Source organism: Meleagris gallopavo, chromosome 9 (assembly GCF_905368555.1).
Source record: "Meleagris gallopavo chromosome 9, MGAL_WU_HG_1.1, whole genome shotgun sequence".
NCBI classification, from domain to species: domain Eukaryota; kingdom Metazoa; phylum Chordata; class Aves; order Galliformes; family Phasianidae; genus Meleagris; species Meleagris gallopavo.
The window spans coordinates 15,244,500-15,270,826 of record NC_139412.1 but is presented as its reverse complement, the minus strand read 5'-3'; the positions used below and the strand labels follow the sequence as shown (position 1 = coordinate 15,270,826).

Below are 26,327 nucleotides of genomic sequence, written 5' to 3'. Positions count from 1 at the left end.
GAATTGTCTCTTGGATGCATACTCATATGTCCATCTGCTTGCATAGTCTAGTGCCAGCTCAGACATTTGTCAAATCCTTGCCCTATCATGCATGGAGCCAAAGGACAATGAATAAAGCCTGGCAATAAGATTAACAGTGCAAGTAGCATCCTTTCTAAGAGGGCTCCAGTTTACCAGTGTGAATTTAGAGGATTTCAGGGCCCTCTTGTATTTGAGAGTGAATATCAGCAGTTAAGTATTACCAGAGAGAATTTCCTTTGTGGACAAGGAAGAAAGAAGAGGCCTCAGGCTTGGGAGAGGCTGACTGGAGAGTGCCTACAACTGGTCTGGCAGATGTGACTTAAAGGCTGAATGCAGCATGTCTCCTAACAACCTTACACCAGACACACCATCTTTCTCCTCCCCCCCTCTCTGGACAGTTTATCAATCACGTCTGGAAAGAGAGAGGAGAGTCTGAGTCTCTCGCTAGGAGGAACTGAAGACAGGTGGCATGGTTTTCTCACATTGGAATTCACTGCTCTAAAATAGTTTGAGGTTGGCAACCACCAGACGTACTGTAAAACCCAATTATTTGCCTTTTTGTGAGCTGGGGGAAAGGACAGGATTTGCGAGGGGATGTTTTTCCACTTCAATTTACCATCCTACTGAGTTAATTCATGTCTTATACATGATTATATTTTGCTGTTGTGCATGGTTATTGTCTTAATACTATAAATGTAATCAAATGAATGCTTACATGTTTTTATTATCATCATCTAATTCTGAAGAAATGAAATAGCAAATAGATACCAAACACTCAGTTCTTTCTGGAATATTGGTTAGTTTGATATTTCAGCTCGGGGCGGTTCTGTAAGGGGCAGTGAGCATCACTGCTCTGCACAGCAGGGCTAAGACTGAGGGACTGCAGCCAAGCACGGGAAGGCACTCACACTCCCACGACCAAGAGGACCTGAGGCAAGGCGTGGGAATCAAATGAACAAAACAACACAAAATTTAACCCTTGTGTCAAGCAATTTGAAGAGAACTCTATCACGCATCTAGCCAAGATAGCTTTCATAAACATGTCCCTCTCTATCAAACAAAACGGGCAAAAGATAAAAATATTTTCTTCTCACAGAAGACAGGATCAAATTTTTCCAGCAAGTCCTCCCCTCTGTTGCTACTTTGCAATGGCAAGAAAGAACAAAGATCTGACTTACAGAGCAGCACATCAGATGTCTGCATGAATAATGTGTACGTTGCTAAAACTTTGCAAATGAGCTGAGCACGTTATTTGCATAATCTGCACAAAATTGCACAAAATCTGCATATTTTTCTGTAAATCTCTCTTTGTATATACATACATCTCTACGAACAAATATTTGATCTATTTTGGCAACTTAACAGCACAGAAGCTCAGACAAAACATATAACACATAACACTTAATTCCCAATACTTTTGTATCGTTTCATTATTCTTTTGCAATGCTGATAGGAAGAACTTACCTCGAACCGCATCTAAGTAGTGAGCTTAAAAAAGAAAAGAACAAAACTGAGATGGATTGAACTTCTGTACCAAAATGAAAAGACAGAAACCGTTTGCTTATGGCTTGCCACCTGTTGGTTAGACATAAAGTGCCTCCCTTCTACTGCAATCATATCTATTCCGACCACTGTGATCAAAGCATGCTGCGCTTCTGATTGTTCTCCATTTGATGACAAGCATGCAGAGGACAGCTTGGGCCACGTCTGCAGCGCCTACACTGCGAGTAAGAGTGACGCAAAGCTTTACTTCTCTTTGTTATTATATTTGTCCTTTCTGGATTTGCTCTACACAACCTCTGGTAACTTAAGCCGTTCCTTCTTCGCGTATCTAAAAGCAGATTTAGCAAATCTGATGTTGTAAACTCTAGAGTCAGTGAATTAATCGTCTTAATTATTAATTATCTTAAAATTATCAATAAAGATTAAACATTCAACTGTATTCAGGAAGAAAACATGAAAGCTCACGCTGTTTACTTCTGAAAATTAGATACGCTATGCTTATAAACAATTAAAATGTTTATGAATAATATTGCTCTGAGACATTTTAGGGTGAAACATTATTAGATTTTCTCAAAATAACCTTTTGCATTTCATTAGACATATAACTATTATATTTCTATGGCAGAGAAATGACTTCTGAAAAGATCTGAGAGTTTTACATTTACTACAAATACTGTTAGAAGCCAGCTACAGGAAAAAAAAACCCTCTAGTACAAACTAAAATATGTGAATCCTCAAACACTGTGGCAAAAGACAATACAAGAATTACTTAAGTTGAACAACAGCTTCATCCCTAACACCTTCTATTTCTTAAAATCTTTTTTTTATCCATCCATGACTCAAAGTTCATGCACAATTTAGAGATATGCAGGGTCCTACACAACTGTGCTGTATGTGGTTGTTCTTTTTTTTTTTTTTAAGTTAATTCTTCAGTGTTATTTCTTCTAAATAGGGTACTGTGCTGTTGCCATTCTGTGAATGCCATTCTGATTCTGGCTCTGCGTTTTTCTAAAACGTGAGTCAAGTCACATTGATGGCTCTGGCAGATCTTTGTAAAACTGGTTAAAATGTCATTGATTTTATTCACAGAGGTACAAATCCCCCTTACCAATGGTGCAGTGGTCCCCTTCCCATCCGGGGCTGCACTCACACTTCCCATCTTTGCACTGCCCGTGCTCAGCGCAGTGGGAATGGCAGGTGCGCTCCTCACAGGTGGGTCCCACCCAGCCCTCCTCACATTGGCAGATTCCTCTCGAACACACACCGTGGCTGCCGCAGTCCAGGGTACACAGCTCTGCACAGGAATACAGAAACACATTATGTGAAAGAGCAACTTGATACTGCAGGTGGACTTTGCGCTGATGCTAAATGCAATCACTTCTATCCTAACAGAGATCAAGCATGGGATTCTGTCATCCACTACAGACCTCACACAATGTGGCTGCATCCTTCTTTAACAGCTACTTGGAAGGTGATTTATTTTGGACTAGAGACTATAAGTAATGGCTTTGCACATGGGAGAGCAATGGGTCCGAATCAGATCCCAGTGACACAACAGTGCACATCTCTGGCTGATTTCAGCTGAGAGCATGTCATAACTGCTGGGCTGTGCAGGCTGGAGAAGCCTAAAGGGAGGCTGTATGAAGGAAGGAGACAGAATCCTTAGTGAGGTCTGTTGTGACAGGACAAGGGGTAAATGGTTTCAAAGAAGAGGGGAGCTTTAGATTGGATATAAGGAAGAAGTTTATTGGAATAAAGGCAGTGAGGCACTGGTGCAGGTTGCCCAGAGAGGTGGTGGTGCTCCATCTCTGGAGAAACTCCAGGTCAGGCTGGACTGGGCTCCGAGCACATGATGGAGCTGTAGTGTTCCTGTTCAGTGCAGGGAGTTGGACTAGCTGGCCTTTAAAGGTCCCTTCCAATTCAATTTATTCTATAAATCTATGATAGTCATTCCCATGGGCTCATTTCTGAAATTTGTTATAAACTCAAACACTGTGTGTGGGATGAGCTAAAGTGGCATTCTAAACACACAAAAGCAAACCAGCCTTTGAGCCATTCAGATGTTTGCAGTGAAGGTAAAATGGCCTTCCCTTGCAGTACAGTGAGCCAGCAGGAAGGCAGCACAAAAAGAAGGGGAGCCTGCATCCCATTCTGCTGAAGCTACCACAGCTCTGCCTGCTTCAGAAAGAGCTTTCAAGCTTTCAATGTTTAAGTCTCTCTTTTTTTTTTTTCCTTCCTGACTCTCTTAAAAACTAGAGGAACTGTCTCAGGAAGGCAGGAACCCCTCCTGCACTGTGCTCCAAACAATTCCTCCACCTGGGCGCTGGGGAACGCACAGTGAATTGGAACGGGAGTCCTGAACTGCTTCAATACATCAAAATATGCCAATTGGAATTCTGCTTCCACTTAGACTAAAGTTATTCTGTGAAAAGAATGGCTTCATTATAGGGGTTCTGTGCAGTTTGATTTTATTTAGAATAATTAGTGTCAAGAGACAGAATTTGCTTGTTATTCGGCAATTAACCTGCCACAGAAATGTTTCCTCCTTCTTCCTCTTGGAGAGCAGCTGATAGCACAAGTGTGAGCCAAGTAACCATGCCTGCTCCGATTTCAAATGTCAATGTTACATATTTAGTTGTGGGAAGATTTTTCCCTTGACAGATCTTAAATAGTGATCATTTATATCCTGGAACTATTGTATATAAACATGCTTAAAAGCATTTGTAGTGATAAATGCTGTCACTGAACATGCCAAGCCAAGTTTTTAAAGTTTAAATTGAAATCTGATCAATTCCAATCATTTTAACATAACAAGAAAAGCAGCACAGAAACTGAACCACGCTGAGACCAATGTGCCTGGGATCTAATTCGAGTTAGATTTTAGCCCTTATTTGTTCTCGTCAACAGCCTGCATGATGCACAGAGTGCAACTGAAAGGAATGATGAGTGACAAACTGTGGCAGAGTGAGGTCAAACTCAAAACCACCTTCAGATCTTGGAGGTGTGGTAAAGAACAATGAAAGATGCAATGAAAGCAACTGCAAAGTGCTATGCCTGAGGAACTCAAAACCAACTACATAAAAAATAATTAATTTTTCTATTCAGACAGGGACTTGAGTTATATTGGAGTGCAAAATAAACACAATTATCTGTTGCTATTCTCACAAAAAGAGAAAATTGTACGTCCTTTTGCATGTAAGACCAGGAAAGAGACTGCTCTGCCACATTCAACTGCAAAGATGCCTCAAATGAAAAACTGCTGAAGCTGGGGAATTATCCTTTAGAAAGACTTGATTGCTACCTGCTGATCATGTATTAATCTAATGCTTCATGCCTTGAGCTGCCTGCCTGCAGGTTCTGGGCAGGATTTCTTCCCTGTCACCACACGATTTGGTTTGACTTCTTTGCTTGGCTACTCGATCCTTGGAAAGCTGGGATACTGCTCAGATTGCAGGGGAGAGCCTCCTTTGTTACTTCTTTGGTATTAAAATCACTCAAATACTTTTTGGTCCTATGATCAGGGATCACAAAAGTGATCATGGCATCCATTTACTTTCTGATCATAGGACCATTAGGTATCACAAAAGCATCCCCCCTGCCCCTCAGCCAGCCTGAGGACAACTGGCATTTCTTTCACTTACCTTTATAGTGTGGGGCACAGGCAAACTCCTGAGAATTAAATCCAATGAATCACCTGCTACTTCAAGGATTTAGGCTGCTGGAGGGATGCCTTTGATCTCTCCTGATCTCCCTGTAGTTCATTATAATTATAGTGCTTGCTATTTTACTTTAAGTGGCATAGATTGTTAAGAGGATTTTAAGAAATATTCCATGGTTTACACTATGCTGGGATAAGAGGAGCATAGAAGGTTGTTTTTTTTTAAACTCTTCTGGATTGAGTGTCTACTAGTTTTTGCAGTTGTGGTACTGTTTTAGCTCAACCAACACCAAAACTCCAGGGACTATTCTAGGAACACACAAGAGAGTCCGTGGCAGTATAGGCTGGAAAGGTTGAAGTGGAGAAACTAGGTGATACAAAGAGCTTCTGATCTTGTCAGCAGCTCAGGCAGCTTCCTCCACTTCTCTAACTGTAAATAAAACAAAGAACCAGCTGTGGAAAACCTTGAACACATTCTCATACACGGCATGACTTCCTTCTGCTTGTCTACCCCACAGAGCCTGATCTCGACATCTGCATCCTCCAAAGAAATAAAGAAATAGCAGGGGGAAGAAATGTAGGCACAACTCTACTGCTAGGATGTAGAATTTGAGTATATTCCCATTTTACAACCTAAGGAAATAGACCTTAAAATTCTGGACACTTTTCCATTGTTTTCTCCATGTTTTCAGCCTCTTTTATCTATTACACACAAGAATAAAGTATTTATACACTATTCAAGCACATTAATATAATTAGATTAATAAAGTGGAAATAAAAGACTTCTCTCTATACAAAGAATACCCTAGGCCAGACAGTACATGCTGTAAGCACCAGATTAGAAAGAAAAACAAAGTCCTTGTTTTTTCTGTTTGGACTAGACACCTTCCCCAGTAGCTCTGGTCATCCAACTGCTCAGCCCACTCATCCTTTATGGCCATGAGGCCAATTTTAGGAGCTGTTGCAATGATTTAATGTGAGGCTTCAGAAACGCTGTTTAATGTGATAATGCGGTCTTCTGAAAAGCAAATCCCAGATTCTCCCCAGACTTCTCAAGCAGAGCAAAGGAAATCAAGCCTAACACCATCCTTTTTATAACATGATAGTACACACAGATTCAATTTGCAGCTAATTCAAACAACTAAGATTAAAGAAAAGAACGATCAGTTTAATTTGTTCTCTTTTTAGGTAAAACAATTCCTAGTTACTTCTATGGATAAACAATAATGGATGTCATCCATCTGGACTTCTGCAAAACCTCTGACATGGTCCCTCACCACATCCTTCTCTCTATATTGGAGAGGTGTGGATTTGAAGGATGGACTATTCGATGGAATAGGAATTGGCTAGCAGGACCCAGGCAAAGGGTTGTGATCAAAGGTTCTGTGTCAGGGTGGAGGCCGGTCACAAGTGGTGTCCCTATGGGGTCAGTCTTGGGACCGGTGCTCTTCAATATCTTCATCAATGACACTGATGTTGACATTGAGTGCACCCTCAGCGAGTTTGCAGATGACAACAAGCTGAGCGGTGCAGTTGATAAATTGGAAGGAATGGAAGCTATCTAGAGGGACCTGGGACCTGGACAGGCTGGAGAAGTGGGCCCATGAGAACATAATCAGGTTCAATAAGGCCAAGTGCAAGGTGTTGCACTTGGGCTGGGGTGATCCCAAATGTTTATACAGACTGGGCAAAGAACACTTTGAGAGTAGCCCCGTGGAGAAGGACTTGGGGGTTCTAGTGGATGAGAAGCTGGACATGAGCCAGCACTGTGAGCCTGGAGCCCGGAAGGCCAACTGTGTTCTGGGCTGCATTAAAAAAGAGGTGGCCAGCAGGGAGAGGAAGGAGATTGTCCCTCTCTACTCAGCTCTTGTGAGGCCCCCATCTGCAGAATGGAGTCCAGGCCTGGGGCCCCCAGCACAAGAGCTCTTGGAGTGGGTCCAAGAGAGGAGGGCCACTAAGATGATCAGAGGGCTGGAGCACCTCTCCTATGAGGAAAGGTTGAGAGAATTGGACTTGTTTAGATTAGAGAAGGCTCTGGGGAGACTTCATTGTGGCCTTTCAATACTTGAAGGGAGCATATAAACAGGAGGGGGAACAGCTGTTTATGAGGGTGGATAGTGATAGGACAAGGGGGAATGGTTTTAAACTGAGACAGAGGAGGTTTAGGTTAGATATTAGGAGGAAGTTTTTCACCCAGAGGGTGGTGACGCACTGGAACAGATTGCCCAAGGAGGCTGTGGATGCCCCATCCCTGGAAGCATTCAAGGCCAGGCTGGATGTGGCTCTGGGAAGCCAGGTTGGTGACCCTATCCGTGGGCAGGGGTGTTGAAACTAGATGATCACTGTGGTCCTTTTCAACCCAGGCCATTCTATGATTCTATGAAGGACAGAAATATCAGCACAGTAAGGAGTCATGTTAGCATTTGTGTTTGTACCATGGGAGGGTTTCCACAGCACCAGACTAAATGAGACACTGAGTGGACAGTGATCAAACGGGAAATGAAGGAACAACTTGAAATAGATAAATGGCTTAAAACAAGTCTGATGTAAGAGTTCAGACAGTACTGAATTCCTCAAGTCAGATGTCATCCAAGTGTTCTGCTTGTTGGCACATCCTCCTCCTTCCATAGCAGTTGGCCCTACAGGATTCAGAAGCACCCCAAAATGCAGTGAATGCTCAGGAAGGAGCCAGCAGAGCAAGGCATGGCTTTGAGATGTGTGTAGACACAGTAGCCAAGCCAAAGATCTTACCCGTATGTGAATCAGTTGTTCCACTCCCCCTCCTCTCAATCCACCTCCTGGCTCTGTCCCTGGTCTGGAGCTTATCTGAAACTGCTGAGCTGACTCAGAACATCAAACTGGCAGATCATTGTTCACTTTATCATCCTAGATTAATACCCAACAGCTTGCTGAGCTAAATCAGCCCAGTGAGGGATAAGAGGAGCAATGTGGGCAGGGTAAAGGAGGAGATGCAGAGCCCAGCCTGTCTGGGGCTCTCCTTCTGAGGAGCCAGAGTCTTTGTCCCCAGACAAGAGCAAGGGAAGGTGACACATATTAGGTAACAAGGGAGGTAGATGACAGGAGGCTACACTTTACATTAGAGAAGTGGACTTCGGGGAATATTTATTATAATATTCCCTTTAGTTGTGCTGTTACATCATCAGTCTTTCTCACAAGGTGCAGTGCATCACATAACTCATGAAGATCTTCATCTTCATTGGTATTCAGGCTTGTGGACATGCACAAAAGCCATTTTGTCCCCTTCACTCTTGCTCACAGCTCCATTGGATGCCTCCAGCCCAGCTCAGCTGCCCGAGCTCCAGGCAGACTGCAGTGCTTGTGTTGCACGCTGGGCTCCGTGCTCAGACATCAGATCCTCAGCAGCTGTGAATTTTCTCTGCTCCTGGGAAACCAACAGTCACCCTAATTCACACTAATTAAAGGCTTTGTTTCAGTTTTTGTACCTGTACACTTCGCAATCAAAACAAGGTTCTCTAAGTGTAGAGCTGAGAAGTTAATTTCCTGATTTAAATAAACCTCAGCTGTGCAGGCTGACTGTGAGCAACACGCTGGCAAATTGCTGGAAGCTGGCCTCAGCCGACCCCTGCAGTTTCTTATAGACTTTCATGAAATATAGCCTTTATCAAATCTAAAATTCAGATTCCCTGACTTAAACCAATTAATGAATAAGAGACTTAAATGTTCAACTCAAGCAGTCTAGGATCCTTACTGACATGTCTTTAACTCTGAATGTTCATTAATTTTATTGAAGGAAGGCAAATGCGAGCTGTGAAACATTATTTATTCTTGAGAACGAGACAAATATGTTGATCATTCCTGAGCTAATCAAAAAAGCATTAAAAATTCACTCCACATTCTTCATTTTAATTATCTAAGTCAACAATGAGTTCTTTTAAATGTATTTTATAATATGTTTCTACTTATGTGATACGAAAAGGGAAATGAAAGCTAAATATTTTATAATTTGTAATGATAAGGAAAGATATTAATGTTAATTCAACATGTTTCAGGAAATTCATTCTTGGAAATTCACATAAAGAATACAAAAACATATGTAAGCAAAAGTGGTCCAATAATATGAAAACACTTTCATTTTACTTTTTATCACATACGATGGAAAGTCTTCCGTTACTGACTCTCTAAACCCTTTCATATCGCATTCATAACTTTGCTATCCATTTTTTAATAAGTGGATTTCCATAAAGATTAGAAATTAATCTAACCCAACTTTCACCCAATATGCTTAACTGCTGGAGGCAGCAAAAATCACCTATCTAGGCCTAATAAAGAAAGTTTTTTCAATTTAAATATACATCGCATTTAATAAGCTTGTATGATAATTTCAACAATCTTCCTGAGCTTTTTAAATTACATTCCCACTGTGTCCTGAAGACAACTCTGTTCCAGCTTTCATTTTCGGCATCTGACTTTATTAATAATTTTTTTTTACACCATAAAGAATTTTAAAATTCTTTAAGTTCTATAAGTTTCTGAGGCATTTGAGCAGTTTTTTCCAGTGAAACCTAATGGAAAGCTGTCCCCATCGGTTACCTGGCAGAGTGCAGTAGAGAGATTTGATGTGGATACCAAGTTTTACAAACCTGTAATAAAAACTATACTATTTTTATGGCAGAGCTTATCTAATTTCCCTCATTTAAATAAACTCCTTTGGCAATCTGGGCGTTACAGCTGCATCTGGGTTGGGCTCCTCCAACCGCATTACGATCTGCCACTTGGGTGTGAATGTTTTTCACATTCCTAGCCAAACCCAGCTATGCCACTATGCTGCTCAGCCAAGGACAGCTTTTCTATAGAGGCACCACAGAAGTGGGCATGGACTACGCCAGCATGCAGGGGTATCTGATCTTCAAGCTCAAGTTAAAAATTGGATGGACTTGGAAGCAGCTGCAGAACAAAAGCCAGCTTTTGTGAGAGTGCTTCCTCCAGCAAACAGGTTCCTTTGTGCAAGAGGCAGCAAGGTCATGGTCCCAAGCCATTACTGGTAACTTTTTATGAAATTTGGTGTCATGAAATAAAACTGTCAGGACAGATCATCACTGAAATGACTGACAACTGTTTTAATAAACAAACAAACACATGAATGAAATTAATGGAAATTTACTAAAGACAGCAATGCGAAGGAGTTCACATGATAATCTACAATCCATCCCTGTTTGAAATCCAGTCATGACTGGCATCCCTCAGCAAGTTCCCAGCAACAGAGAACCTACAAACAGCACTGAGTAACCAATCCGTACCATCCCCGAATTTCTGCAGCTGACAAATGTTTTTTTTCAGCCTAAATTTCTCTTTCTTGCTGCAATTCCTCTCATCCCTTTCCCCATGGATCACGTACCTACACACCTGACAATATCCCAGCAATTGGTGGATTTGAGCTTCTCATTTTAATTGTGTGAGTAAGTTCAAAGCAACACTACCTTGTTAATTATATGACTACTTTAAAATGATTCCATTGAGTTGATTCTCACCCATACCTCCAAAAACGTTTCTATAGATGTTTCCAAAGATTCTGCTCTTGCCCAAAGTGGGAGCATAGTGGTGCATCCCAATAAAAGGCACAAAGATTCAGACTCATCATCCAACTTGAGACAACTGCATTTGAAATAGTTTTCTACAGCAAATCTGGATCCACTTCAAAGCAGCAAAAATTTATCTTGCCAATAGTTTTATTAACACATTAACACACAATGATCAAATATTTCTACCAAAGGCAAAACTTTTCCAAACGATGTTTCATTTTAAACCTTTTCCTATCTTTATGCAGCAAACCTTTTGCCATGTTGCTTCACAGATATCCAACTACCTTTCTTATCTTCTTGCCACAGTCCAGAACACATAAAATTAAACCACTGGAACAAAAATAACCAGACCTCGCCATTTGTTGTTCATGATGTTTCACCATCAATCTACTGATGGTTTTAATTGCCTGCTGAAAATAATCCTACTATCATCTCACTGAACCCAGTTCTAATGCATTAAGTACTCCATAAATAGCACTTCTGACTTCCAGCACGGACGCTGCCATTAACGCTATTGTGCATCTCAAAATATATGAATGCAATTTCATTAAAAAAAAAACCACCACCACCACGATACTGTAATGTAACTTCTGATAATACTACATCTATTTAGACGGTATCTTTTTCACAATGGGGAGCCTCCTACTCCTTCAAAATTTGCTTCTCTGAAAAAGTAACCAGTGAGCAAATAGAAAGGTCCCAGAGGCAGATTCTGCAGAAGCAGAGGGGAAAGACAGAGAAACTTTCCCTTTCTTGGATCTTTTATCACACTTTTCTTTTCAGCTTTATTCTTCATGTGATGAAGAATATTCTCTTCCTGATCCAAATCCAATTTGTATATATAAAAAACCTCGCCCTTTATCGATTTCACTATGGCTCAAAATGGTTTTTTTACAGTGGAAAAATTTCATCAATACAATCTTATGAATCTGGACTGGTAATGGTAAACACACTCACTGATATTTCATTTCAGGGAGCCAAAGCTCTGCAAATTGATACTCCTGAAAAGAATTACTCATTTGCCACTGGGTATATCTCTGTTTACCCAGCCATAGTATTGGTGAAGCAGAATACTATTATGCTGTGCTGACACACAAGGGACTCTAGCTGCAGAACCTGTCTCTTTCTTAGAGATGATACACATTGCCAGGTCAGATAAGGCCTTTGTGGGAAACGCTTAAAATAAATGAAGTGCAACCTAACAAGCAAGGAAGATGAGACTGACACAAAGGTGAGGAGAACCACAATACTCTGACCAACACTGTTTTTTTAATACCCCGTTTCCCACGTAAATGCTTTCTTGTCAAATCTGCTCCTGTTTTACAATTTGTCTCCACTATTTGATTTCCGCTTGTACTTCTCATAAAGCAGTGAAATTACAGTCGTCAGTGGAGAATCATAGTCTGACTAATAAGCTCCGAAATCCTTCCCAATGTACTGAGAACCACAAAAGGAAATGCCTCGCAATGTCTGCCTCATTTGATATTTTATGTCATCAGGAGACTAGTAAGAAAAAGCAGTTCAGAGTAATCTATCCCGAGTCAAAATGGCTGAGATGAAGGCTAGGAAAGCTTTGCCTTCATGTCCACTTACAGAGGGAAAATGCAATACCCATTTCCTTGGGCTGAAAAACAATCATATAGGAAAATGGGAAACCTATAGAGTAAGTGGCAGACCACGAGGAACAGTATGGGCAGGAGGCAATACATGATAATGATGAGAAGCACAGAGAGCACCCAAATGGCTTAGCAGCCAGAAAGAAAACAGGCAAAGAATTGGCTCTGCTGGTACTTTTAATAATGCTGTCTCACAGGCACAGCCTGAACTAATACAGCATCAAAAGAAAATAAAGATATGGAAACAGCTGTTTGCAGCAAAGGTTCACAAGATTGCCTGAGTGGATCAGGATATGTCTTTATACAAGCACTAAATCTTTCATGATACACAGAAGTATTATTTAGTATTAACACCAAATAGGGCTCTGCTCAGAACATAAAGTTTTCACAATTATTTAATCAGTAAATTTGATTAGTAATATTCAGTAAAGAAATAATGAATTATTTAAGCACTGCAAAGAGCAGACACCATCTGTAATACAGAGGTGTAGAAGCTGACCTCTAGCAAGTGAGTCTACTCACAAAAACTTCAGTAATGAAGACATATATTTTACTTATCACATCTCCAAAGGGTTCAGAACACTGGAAAGTTGGGCATGGATTCTGGTTCTCAAAATATTAGAGGAACATCTATTGAGAATCACTTGTGTAAAGGCAGCGGCAGCCCAAAAGTGGCATACATGCACTTGTTGACCAAGTTGGGCGTGGAGCTGACCCTAAGAAGGAATGGGGACAGTGGGGCACATTCAAAAGGACATCCATCCATTTTTACAATTCTTTTTTTTCAGTGAAGAACACGACAGGAACATTGGATCAACTAAATTACTGGGAACATTGTGTTCCCAAGAAAAAAAGATAGTAAAGAGGAGAAATTAAATGCCATTACCAGCTTCTGAGCAGCACCTCAGTGTCACAATCAAAAATAAAATTAGCTGAAGAGGTTGGAATTGCTTCCTCTCTTTTTAGCACAAATAAAGAGTTTCCTGGGGAAACTGAAGAGCCAAGCATAATGAGCTCTTCCACCGGAACCAGGAGCACAGCTCCAAGCTGCACAAGTCATGCAGCATTCAATGGCTTACTATGAACCCCGCTTGCACAGAGTAGGAGCAGACATTTCTGTGTTCAGTGCTGTGTTTGTGAAGATCAGCACACTGCAGCTCTCAGCAAATAAACCATAACCTCCTCTGTGTCAGCAGCACTAATAGAAATAGCGACATGCGTCTGGCTGCTGCTGCTCTGCTTTGTTGCTGCTAATGCAAAGATGCAGCTCCTGGCTTGCACTTTTCTGGTACCGGTGAGAAGCAGCACCTTGTGCACACAGCCCTGGCTTTTCAATGTGAGCTGCTGCCACACTCCTCAGCACCCCAGGCACAACTGCTTTCTAGATTTTAAGAAGTGAGTGTCCTTTATTACTCTGTGCTCCCTCTCCCTTCTACGCTGCATGTAATTTTCCACTCACTCTTCATTTCTCCCTGGTTTTGCCCATGCTGGCACAGCCTTGCTGAGCAGTGCAGTTGTCCTCTGGCCGTGCTGCTGGGCACAGCCTGCTCAGAGCGAAGCTGTCCCTTCACAGCTGCCTCTCCCTGGGCACAGCTGGTGGGGCACAGCCCGGCTGTTTGGTAGCGAGGTGGATGTGCATGATGTGGGACTGAAAATAAAAAGATGTCATGTGAGCGATCTGCTTTCTGCAGCACATCAGAAAATGATTTCGGAGCACAAGGTCGCAGATACCATTTTAATAATCTGCTCATAAAATGGCCAAGGCTTCCTAAATTAAAGAGCACACTGCTGCTACAGTACACAAGGAATTTTTACTCGATCACCCCTAACAATAGCTTGCATAATTACAGTAAGTCAAATTTTATTTTAAAAGTGTTACTGAAGCCTAAACATTTAAGCAAAAGTCCTTGCTTAAAGAAGGCAGAGACCACGATTTCCTTAAAGGTCTACATATATTATCCTTGCAACAATCTACACAATCAAAAACCTTAAAAATGCAATATGCAGGAGAAAAGAAAGTTTCCATGATTTCAACTTTTATCAGTAGCAATTTCCTATTTTCAGAAGTAACTTGAACTTAATAGAAAGAGTCTGCTGCATAAGTGTATTGAAATGATAGCTATTTTTGTAGAACTCTTACCATGACAATAAAAAAATATTTTAAATAGCTGCTTTTCAGGGACCTGTGCGACACATTTTGCATAATAAATTTCAGAGGGACAAAAACTCTAGCTCTCCTAGTGGTTTTTTGTACTCTTGCTCTCATCTGCGTTTTTTCAGCTGGAAGGAAGGGAAGCTGCCTCCTGCTATGAGCTCCCTTCTTTAAATGCTGCTGGCATGGGTAACTTGCTGGATATAATCACTGAACTTGCCTTTGCAAATTAAAACTTGAAGGCCTGTGCATCTTTATTGCCCTTTTGTCTATCTCAGCTTTTCTATTCTTCCTCCATTACAGCACCAGCAGGAGCTTCCCACAACCTCCCTGCTGTACAGAGGGTTCTCACAGAGTATGATCCTTTCATATACAGAATCTCCATCTTGATATTTTCTTGCATAATGAGTGTTCACATAAGTCCTTTCCATATGATAACCTATCAGTTTTTTACTATGTTTTGCTACAAAGTAAACCTTTCTACCAGATCACCTACGATATAGTTGATAGGGATGAGATCCATAAAGGGATGTGGGCACCTAACTACCACTTTAAATGTCTGAGTTTAAAATTTAGGTTATAAAGCCCTTTGCTCATCTTATCTAAATCTGGATGTACTTAAACCATTTTGGCATTTGAATTGCTCTTAGAATCCCACTTATTTGCCAGGTTCTGCTACCAGATAATACCCAACCAAGATCATACAGCTCTGTTTCAGTCTCTGTGATCTCACAGTTCACAAGGTCCTTACACAGTTGTTTACTGTGGATCCTAATTAGCATTACCCTTAAAACAGATCTGCTGGATTAGGCCTAGAACAAACACATTGAGGTAGATATTTCCTGCGCACAATGGACTCCTTATACAGATGCTATGTTAAGCATGCAGAGGAAAATCTCTGTCAGCTATGTGGAATGGAGGAGGGAAAGAACAATATTGCTGTTGCCACTATCAATTCACTTATCTTGGTCCTGGATAAGGGAAGAGCTCCTGGAACAGGAGAATTCAGATTTGGGGCTGTGGGTTCCTCCCAGGGGAATAAGTAATACTTGTCTGTGGACTGTAGCAGGATTTACAAACCTGACTTAATTAAATTAGGTTTACATTTGAATTGGGGATATTTCTAGTAACTGCTGTATAGCTGCAGACAACAATAGATTAAGGATCTTAATTTTCAGGAAGAAAAAAGAAAGGGAAAATACATTATTTTTGGCATATCTACAAAATAAGGAGCACTCGGTTGAATCAGAGAATCACCAAGGTTGGAAAAGACCCACAGGATCACCCAGTCCAACCATCCACCGATCGCCAGAACTCCCAACTTTCCTCACTGTATCTACAATATCCTTGACTTACCCAATTTCTTAAATAGGTACATGACTACATCAGGTATTCCTGGTTCACGCTGGACTGATTTCAACATGTACAACAATTAATTTTTACTGGAGTGCTTCATCATTGCTTTAAATTTCTCGTGTTTTTAAATTGTCCAGTAAAATATATTAGCCGTTCCAATCTTTAACTACTAAGCTTTTAATAGAAATCTTGCTCACCAGATATCTTCTTGCAAACTCTTGCAACTCTACGGGAGATTCAAGTCAAATGAATCACACATCATTTTTTTTTCTATTCGATGAAATATACAGTAGTAAAAAGAGTCTTTCTACAATGTCAGACAATGTACAGCATGGGAAACTTCAATCATCCTTTTAATTAGCAGAGCAGTAATAATCAAAGCTCCTCACAAATTAAAGAAAGCGGACAGTTTGATGAAATTAAGTAAGTCCATCATTTCTTCAGAGCAAAACAATGAAAGATACTTACAGTGTTAATTAAAAGATTCTTGAGATTTCTCTAAAATAGGGAGTAAAATGCCAACATGGAAAATAACAGTCTGCAGAAAATGTACAGTGGATTATATCCCATACGGATACGAACACTTCTGTGAGTTGTTTGTAGTGAATATCCTTGTCCTTGGCAAATCAGAATGACTGACACCCATAATTTGCAATTTCCTAAACCTGAAGAGTTTTCTGATTGCAATGAAATGGTTTTACCTAATTATTTTTTCAAGTTGCAGTTTTTGATGTTTAATTTTGAAATCAATTTGAGATGTCTTGAACTATATTAATACACTGTATTATGCCTTCATTTCTTTTTGAAGCACTTTACTTTAAAAAATGCATACTTCTAATGATTTTTAAATTACTCTACTCTGCACATATCAATTTACAACAATTACAACATTTTGCATTTTTCAAAGCACTTCAATTTTAAAGAGGTTTTATGCCTTGCAAGATACTGAGGAAAGAGGCTGCTGATCCATTTTTACCCTTTGTAAAATTACCACCAATCTTGCTAGAGAGCTTAACCAAAAATAGATATGCTAAATATATACCATCTACATATAATCATTTTAGGATGAATGTTTTTGTGACTAAGAACTGCCAGTATTCTTTTCCCAATCATAATTAGGTTGCTTCAGTGGTATAAATGGATTCAGTGGAAGTATGACAAATGTCCTGGAGTAAGGAGGACGAAAAGTGGCCTACTTTGGCTGAACAGAGTCTAGAGAAATGAATACAGGATAGAACGTCAGAGGCATCAGCTCTGTCACAGAATTCAGGCCGTAATTTCTTATATTACACCTCATCACAGTAAATTAATGACATGGGGCTAGATTGTCACCTGGAACACACTGGCTTTGCACAGTGGCACCACTGCAGTTATGCCAACTAAGGATCTGCTCCCCTCAACAGCACTGCCATCCATTTTGATGTTTTACCCCCTTAATCTCTAAGCTCCACATTATACATCCGAGAACACAGGATGAGGTTTTCTCTCCAGTTTGTTGATGCTGCACCTTCAGTTTACAAGTTTCCCTTCTGCCTGTCAATGAGTAGTTAGTATTCACAAGTTTGATTTCGTCTTTTCGAAACACACTGCCTATCTGCCTCAAAGCAAAATGACTCATTAACATCAAGGAATCACAGACATTAAGTAGAAATTTGACTCTACTGATGTACTACCAGGCTTACAACACTATCAGTGACACCTCTAATGCAGACAGATATGACAGTCCACATGACTTTTTGGCCATCCATCATGTTGCAGAGCCTCCTCATACCCCTTGTGTAAGGGCACCTGGGAAGGTGAAGTGGGCCAGGAGGGGATACAGCTGCAGCTCTGAGCAAAGACCTGCTGCCATTCCTCCCTACCTCTTACACGACCGCCTACTCCCTAGCGGAGACAGGGCAGGAAATCCTCTGTCTCATGTGCTGTGATTGGCTGACACCTCTGTTTGAGCTGGCTGAAGGCTGTCACCCTGCTGGACTGATGCTCTGAGCACCCCAAGGCTGCCCTTGGAGGTGCAGGGGCAGGTTTCTGTGCTCTGCAGGGGATTCCCAGCTCATATAGGCCAGGCATGCTGTGAATTCTGCATGAATATGCCAGCCCTAAGACTTGTTATGTGTTTCCACAGGATGAATGAACTAGGAATAAGCTAAAAGCATGTGAGGAAAGTGATAAATTAGATACAGAGGAATCAACTTGTTTATTGATGGTGAGGAAAGCACCCTACCTTGATAACGTAGTGGATAGCAGGGACACAGAGAAGTATTTTCCCAACTGGTGCATGAAGGTAAGAAAAAAGTGACTTTTCTTCCAGAAATTCAACAAGTAGCTTTGAAGGCCAGAAAAACATGAGAACTATGATCCTAGCACAGAACACAAAAGGTTCGCTGCAGTTATTCATTAGCTTTTTGTTCCCTTAGTATCTAATTGCCCCACGTAGCTGACACAATGGAACCATTAGAGTCTAACATCTCTTTTCAAGCTACAGTAGCTTCAGGATAGAACAGAATTAGTTTGTGTACTTTTTGAGGAAAAAAAATAACTGATAAATTACTGGCAACGTTCCTAATTATTTGCTTAATCAATGGAAGTCTTATTTTAGCACATAATAAAAGACATAAAAAAAATGCAAACTGAAAGCCAGTAAAAATCAATTCTTATCAGAGCAGGTACCGTATCTAGCAGAAACCACATGTGCTAATTTTGGAGTATGGAATGAGTGTGGGGTCTGTGTAACAAATACTCAAAATTATCAACACATCGATAGTTTGTTGCTGAAAAAGTTATAATGGAGTCTCAGCCTAAAGATTATAATCATGAACTTTAAATAAATGAAAATTGAACTATTCCATGTGTTCTTCTGAATGATGATTTCTAAGAAAAATTGGTGACATGGACCACTGGTTGTATTCCACAGTATTCAGCAAATCCGTCACTTGGATCTCCTCTGTACTAAGATGCATTACTCATCATCTGAGAATCTAGTTTTGTGAGCTCCAGAGGAAAAAAAAAATGGCAATACCTACTTTAGTAATGATATGCTCCATTACAGAGTAAAATATCCTGAGTGCTCTCGATTCAAGAAAACGAAATGTAAATGTACAAAGCACATAAAAAACCCATTTCAACTCTTAATCAAATTCAGCAGGATTAAACTCTGATAGTCTTCTGAGAAAGAAAAGAGTTTCTATTCCAGCATGAGAGAACAGATGACCATTTCTGTTTAAATATTTTTTGACAGCAATTTCCTACTTGTGAGTCACTGAATTTACACTACGATATCCTCCCAGTCTCTCTCAGGATTGTATATTTCCTCATTGCATGATCCTGATAAGCACTGAACACCTCAGGAGAGAATCCTGCTTAACTCCAGTTCAAGCTGGGAGCCACTTGCACTCTCGCAGGCCTACCATTCTCACTGTCAGGCAGTCAGCATCCTTGCTGCAAAGGAAAAGCCATTTTTATCCTAGTTGGCACAAAACCAGTTGTTACCAAACCCACTGGCGTATTTACCAAGAAACTGGCACGCAATGTCACAGCACCCTGGCTCATCTCTGTCTTATTTTTCAAAGCAATACTAGCACAGCAATAGAAACTGCTTTCCTTCACAAGCCAAACAGGAAGCATAAGCTTTTAAATGGCTTAATTGTAAAAGGACAATCAGCAAACCTGTAGAGCAGTCAGAACCCGTCCACTGTGGCTCACAGCTGCAGAGCCCCACATCCAGGAGGAAGGTCCCGTGCCCTGAGCACTGCTCCTGGCAGATGGGCAGTGATGTCTCGCAGTTCACGCCGCCCCAGCCGGCGGAGCAGTGGCACTCCCCTTGAACGCACACGCCGTGACCGGAGCACATGGGATCCAGGCAGTCCTCTGGAAAGCAGGGAATACACAACTTAAGAGAACTAAACTTACATCTTTATGGTGGTTTCCCAGAGACATCCAGCAACAGAGATTCAGTTTAATTGCACAGTTAATCTGCAGATATGTTGACTGAAATGATGGTAATTGAAACACAAGAAAAAACGGCCTATGCTAACATCTGTGCAAAAGTATAAGCTAAAAAAGGAAAAAAAGTCAAGTGCATAGATTCGTGGAGAACATGATTCTACTCATCACAGATACTGTTTTATTTTAAAAATGTTCACCTGCTGATCTAAGTCAAGGAAGTATGGATTTCAGCAGCAGAGCTCGGAAAGAACTGGAGTAATTAAATGTTATTTTTACAATTGTGCATTTCATTTTGGCATTTGTGTTCCATGTTTTATTTACATTTGGGAAAAGACAGATTTATCGTTTCATGCTCCTGAGGAAATCTCTCTCTACAGCTGGGAATCTGGTAGGAAAAAAAAGGTCATCCACTAGCTCTAAATTGTGAATCTCTGAACACACACTGTGAAGAAATCTCATATTCTCATAAAAAGTATGTGCTGGGCAATTGAAGATAATGAACAGATTCATAAAAGTCGTAACATATTGATGAACGATTTGCAAACAGACAAAGAGCTAAATTTGTTCTCAATTTGGATTAAACCATTCATAGTGAAAAATTCAGGAGCTCTGTAGAAGAATTTAAATCAGCTGGTTAGTCCCACATAATCAGCATATTCTTTCATCAAGATCCAGCATTTCTTTAACAAGACAGACACGAAGCAGAACACAGCCTGCCGTCTCTGGAGGCCACAATGAAACTACAGAGCTAGAGAGGAATTTGTGGGGTGTCTGAGCATGCAAAACAATTAGCCTATTCATATTAGATGGTGCTTCATATCAACACTGTTAAAGAAGGCACTTTGGAAGTTCTTGTATGCATTTCTCAAGTATTAGCCCAAATACAGTTTTAAAAGTTAAATAGTACTCTTTACAAACAGTATTTTGTACTATAAGAATGAAGAGATGTTCTGTTTCAGTAGCAGAAGACGAAATGCTTCTCTCTGAGATTAAGAGCATCCAGTTTACAGCACGCTTTGTATCTTTGCGCCGCTGTGCCACAAGTTCGAGATCTTAAGTCAGCTTTTATTTTGTATCTTTTTTAGCCTTCCAGGCTTGTGCGCAGTGCAGTGTAATTCTGAAAAAGAGAAATCAGTATTTCTGGACAAAGTACCTAGGTTGCTCTGAAAGTAATGCCTCCTACTTATTTCCATGGAAAGTGCAACAAAGAGCACAATGACACTATTTGATAGAGCAAATTCTCAACTACAAGACACTCTTTTCCAACACAGTCACGACCATTAGCTATGCATTCTCACCAGGGACGAACAGGAGCTTGAACGCTGCACTTGCAACAATCTGCATCAGTGGAGGTGTGCTACTTTCATCAGTGCTAAAACACACCATCCAGCCCTGAGTGTGCTCACATCCACTCTTTGGTCTCCAGAAATATTTGGCAAGTGTTGATGAATGTCAATAGGCGTCATTCTTTCTGCAGGAAGGAATTCAGTGACATCCCTTTGCTTCATCTTCGCTTTCGTGTCAGATGCCAGACTGCCCTTCTGCTGCCACCTGCCACACAGCCACACAATGTAACGGGATATTGGCGGGACAGTTTAGCCTCTACTGCTGTACTACCAACATCCACCTCTGACGTCATGGGCCAACATCATAAAATAGGAGGCATTACTTTCGGAGCAAGCCTCACTCACCTTGCTAAGTGCAGCACAAAAATACTAGGCAATTGTCTTTTATCGTGAAAGACAGCTCTTGATTTTGCTGATCTTTTGAAACTGAGAGCCTCCATAAGCAGGTTAAAAAGCATTACTTCTTTTAGTAACAGTAACCTGACTGGACAAAATTGAAGGTTGTCCATAGCTGTGAATACATAGAGCTATTGGTGTTCCCTGGATTGAACATCTGTTACTGTTTCTTGCAGTCACAATGCAGCTTCAATATTAAACTCATATTTACATACAATATTATAATTCCAGTCCCTGACAGAGTTACCTACATTATTGTACCAGTTAAGCAGCACAGTACAGTAATGGAAAAGTCATGTCATGCACACACTATTACAATAAAAATCTGCTGCGCTCCACTGTATAGTTCTGTTTTATCTACCTTCTTCCACTTTTATTTTATAATTATTTAAAAAAATCCAAGGTTTTCATGCACTTGTTTTCAATAGTTGTCTAAGTACATTCATCTCAATTATTTTTTCAACCATTTTGTAGGACCACATTATGCCAACAAGCCAAGTAACTGCAAAGGGCAGTCTCTTGTCAGCTTCAGGCTTATTCAGCATCACGGCCTCAGTGAGTACATTTGTGCATTACTTGCTTTTTCTCATCTGAGTTTTCTTGTTTTTTTCCATTTCCGAAACTACAAACAACAGAAAATGTCAGAAACATTCTGTGGATCCTCCCTTTAAAAACCGTATCAGGTATGTCAAATCCATCAAATCCATCCTGGACATTTTTCTGATTAGAGAATTCAGGCCACAGAAGAGCTTCCTCTGTGTGCTACTCAAAAGAATTACCTAAAATCTATATAGCACGAAGCACAAAGTATGCTGGCACTAGCTTCAGGCTAACGGTACTACTGAAAAATCATCAAATCAGGGCAAGCATGAAGAACAGCTCTGCTTTCCGAGGCTATGCACAGGGGAAGAAAGTCATAGCTGATGAGCTATCTCAGAAATGCCAGCAGCCAAATAACAACTGTTTCTGTAGATGAGGGCAGAGACACATCGGTACTACAAGCAGCTGAAGTACAATTACTTCTTCTCGTAATTTCCCACTTTTTATTAGCCAAGCTTTAAAGGACGCCAGTTTAGTACCCTGAATAGAGGCTCACAGTAAAAATGACATATGACAACAGAATTACACAGCATGTTCTGCTAAACTGAACCTGTTCGCATCTCAAGATGCAAAAGAATGAAGAAAGGGAAAAGATGATTATGATCTGCTGATTACTTTGGAGAAACACCAGAGCCTATTTTGTTTAGACCATCTTCTGACTGCCTTCTCCCCTTAGATTTTGGCAGAAAAGAAACAAACAAACAAACAAACAGTCTTTGACAATGCACACTAAGGGACTGAGGTTTCTGGCACAAGGAACCTGGCAATCCCAGCTGCCCCTTCTGAAAGAAGTGTCAGGGTCTTGAGAGAAGAAAAGCAGAGACAAACACATCGGGGTGGTCTCACTGCGTTCTCTCAGAAAGGGAATCCATGCTGTGACATTTTCCTTACAGGACTGAGAAGTCCCCTCTTGCTGAAAGGCAACAACATCCATTCGGTTCTTACTATCAGGATGTGGAGGAGGGAGGGAAGTGAAACCACCTGAGAATTCATCCTGGATGGCATTTCAGAGGATTGCTCATGTCCCACTTACTAGATATTCTTATTAGACAATGTTGAACACTTCTAATCTTTTAGAGTAAAAAATGTTTTATTCTTGGAAATTGTGTGATTAACCCCCACTGACTGTCACTGAGACCTGAACGCCTTTATCTTTGAAAATTTTTCTATCTCACATCACTCACCCCGAGACTTTAAAGGTGCTTTTGAGAAAAGCAGCATTACCTTACAGTAAGTCTCTCACATCTGTGTGAGTTTGAACTACCTTAAAACAGCTTTGGAGATTAAAGACTAAAATGAAACTCCCTAACTACAGAGAGGGAAACTTCACAAACCTTCCTCACAGATCTCTCCTTTGTATCCAGGGACGCAGATGCAGACTCCCATGATACAGGTGCCGTGGCCAAAGCAGGTCGGGTCGATACACTGTTCTTCAGGAACATCACACTCTGGTCCTTTCCACCCGTTTCGACACACACAGTGACCTTTCTCATATTCTCCATTTCCACTACAGAGCACCGGGCAGGAATCTGAAGAAGGCAGATTGACCTTTTTAATATATTTACATTCTTAGATTAACATTTATTGCATTTATCGTTCTGTAAAATCGCTTTTCCACTCCTGCTCTCCCAATCCTTCCCTTGATTTGAGGACTGTGACAACGAAGTAGTGCACCAGCGATCCAGGCACCCTAGTATCCTCAGCCTGCTTCACTACCATACCTTAAATTTGACTTGAAATGGGACATCTTGGAAGATGAAAATCCCTCCCCTTGGTGGGTCTCTGCAGAAATTTTGCACAGTGATGCCTGCTTATCATTTTTTTAACATTAATATTTGTTCCCTGTGAAGCAAGATGGTGCCTTATTCTTTCTTCTGAGCAAACCTCTTACTACCAAAGTTGTTAGCCATTGCTGAGCTACATGTGATACACTAGTGATACGGAAGCTAAGTTTTACAATCCACTATCAATTTCTGACCCAATCGATTTCATAACACATAAAGTGAATCTAAAATTTGAGGAAACACAAGAAAAACATGAGAACTTCCAGACAGAATAGATGATGGACAATACAGAAATAAGATCACATGATCTCTTTAGCAAGTTTTTGCTCCACGTGCTGAAAAATCTCTATAATGGTTTAGGATTTCTTTTCCACACCTATTCAAGTTAAGATCACAAACGCATTCAACTGACATGTGAGATTTTCTCTGAAGTGAAAAAGTCACTTTTAAATAACTGTAAACACTGTGTTCAGCTGATGCTCTAAATTAAAAAAAAAAAAAAATATCACAAAATGGGTGCAAAGAGCGATGGAGGAATCTGTTGTCTCTGAAAGTCATGGTGAGAGAAGTTGTTGAGGCATCTTAGCTAAAGTACAGCATAAAAAACTTTCTATGCCTGTGCTTGTGGTGCATTCGCCATCTGTCTGTAAAAAGGAATCAAATCTCATTTAATGACATTGAATCTTTGTAAGCTCAGCCGTCACACTCCATAATCATGATTCCTGTCCTGCACTGCAGGTTGGCTGATATGAGATTACCTTTTGCACAATCAGGACCAAGGAATCCTGGGAAACAGTGGCAGTGCCCCGAGATACATTCTCCATTCCCATTGCAATTAGTAGAGCAGTCATCCAGGACTTCTATTTAGTCAGATTGTCATGCAGAAAGGAAAATACAAATTAGTTGAATTTGAAAAGCATGGCACCTTCACCCCACTCTGTGGGACACATCTCAACATACAAATAGGTGAGGAAGCAGTAAAAAGCCCATTTCTATTCACAGGAAGAATAAAACAAAATTCCTGTTCAAACAGCTTACAAATATTAGATTTTGTCTTGACAGCTTTGAGATAATAAGTGCATCATTCATATTACACCAGAAAGCTTTTAAAGTAAGTGTTCATGTAAAATTTACCACCATTAAAAGCACTGTAAGAACCAAAGTATTTATGGAGAAATGTTCACCTTAAACACTTTCTTTTATTGTTGAAGTAATTTGTTGGAAACTTCTCTATAGAATGTATCATCTACTACAGTGTTCATTCGAAGCATGTGAATTGCATTCTTTGGGGGAAGGCAGGGTTTTCACTTTTATACAAGATAAAAAAACATCTTTCATAAAGCAATAAAACTCAAGGCCTTTATAGGCCTAACAAGAAGATTTGGAGAAAAAATCCACCTTTAGGTCTAATCTTAAACTACTGCACGCTTCATCATACAGCTTTGGATAGGAAACCTCTTAACCTCACACGTCTTGGGGCAAGCTTATGTCTGTACATTTGTTAGGTGTCTTTAATCTACACATGTATATCCTACAGGATTTCAGTGGATTCAATGACTTAGATGCATTTTATGTGAAAAATGTGAAACAAATGCATCCCAAGACGGGTTATAAGCATATGCTACCATTAATATGAATAACTGAAGTAAGTTTATTTTGATCTTATTTATGGACACTTGGGCAGACAAGAATCGGTTCCTCTGGAAATCTTGCGCTGATACTGAAAAACATTAATTTCCTTCCAGGCTATCACTTTATACCAAGAAATGGGCATTTGCTATGTAACTGCTCATCAGATATGCACAACCTAGACACAGATATCTGTTTCAAGGTCAAGAAATCAGCTTTTTTTTTTTTTTTCCCCAGAAACAAGTTTTTTTGCAGATATACAGCTTATTATTAATTTTTATATATTACTGTTCATTATCAACTCTGCTCCTTGCCTATTGAGAAGACAGAATCCCTAGAATCACATAATGAAGGATCCCTACACTGACTTGAAATGAAGAATTGGCTGTTTGAACAGTTAATTCCCTGGGACACAACGTCCAGTTTGGGTTGGCCTTTATTCAGTCTATGGAAGTACTGGAGGCGTGACAGATTTTGCAAGCAAATTACACACTGTCCCACACCCCTCTGAGGGGAACTCGGATCAGAGCTTTACTTAACGTGTCAGCAAAATCAATTTTGCACAACACTGACGTCCAGCAACTGAAAAGACTTCCTAATGGATGCTCAAGAGGAAGCCAAGAGTGCCTCATGCAGCCAGCAGTGACATACAGCAGAGATGCGTGCCAGCTCTCACCCCATACTGACTGTTTCAGACTGCAGTCCTGGTTGATTCCTTTGTTGGTAGAGTGGTAAAATATGACTCTAGCTGCAGACACTC

General features: G+C 40.5%; 1 protein-coding gene across 2 annotated transcripts in view; it reads right to left on the bottom strand.

Annotated features, from left to right (window-relative positions):
* TENM1 (teneurin transmembrane protein 1) overlaps positions 1-26,327 on the bottom strand; it is a 232,556-nt gene that overhangs the window by 89,998 nt on the left and 116,231 nt on the right. Inside the window, exons 8-12 of one of the 2 annotated variants that reach the window (XM_031554696.2) lie at positions 24,697-24,798; positions 23,489-23,683; positions 19,534-19,734; positions 2,633-2,818; positions 1,486-1,509 (exon numbers count right to left, since the gene is read on the bottom strand). In XM_031554696.2, coding sequence (XP_031410556.2) covers positions 1,486-1,509; positions 2,633-2,818; positions 19,534-19,734; positions 23,489-23,683; positions 24,697-24,798 — 708 coding nt within the window. The remainder of the gene's footprint in view (positions 1-1,485; positions 1,510-2,632; positions 2,819-19,533; positions 19,735-23,488; positions 23,684-24,696; positions 24,799-26,327) is intronic. The other variant, XM_085230595.1, reaches the window with a different exon arrangement.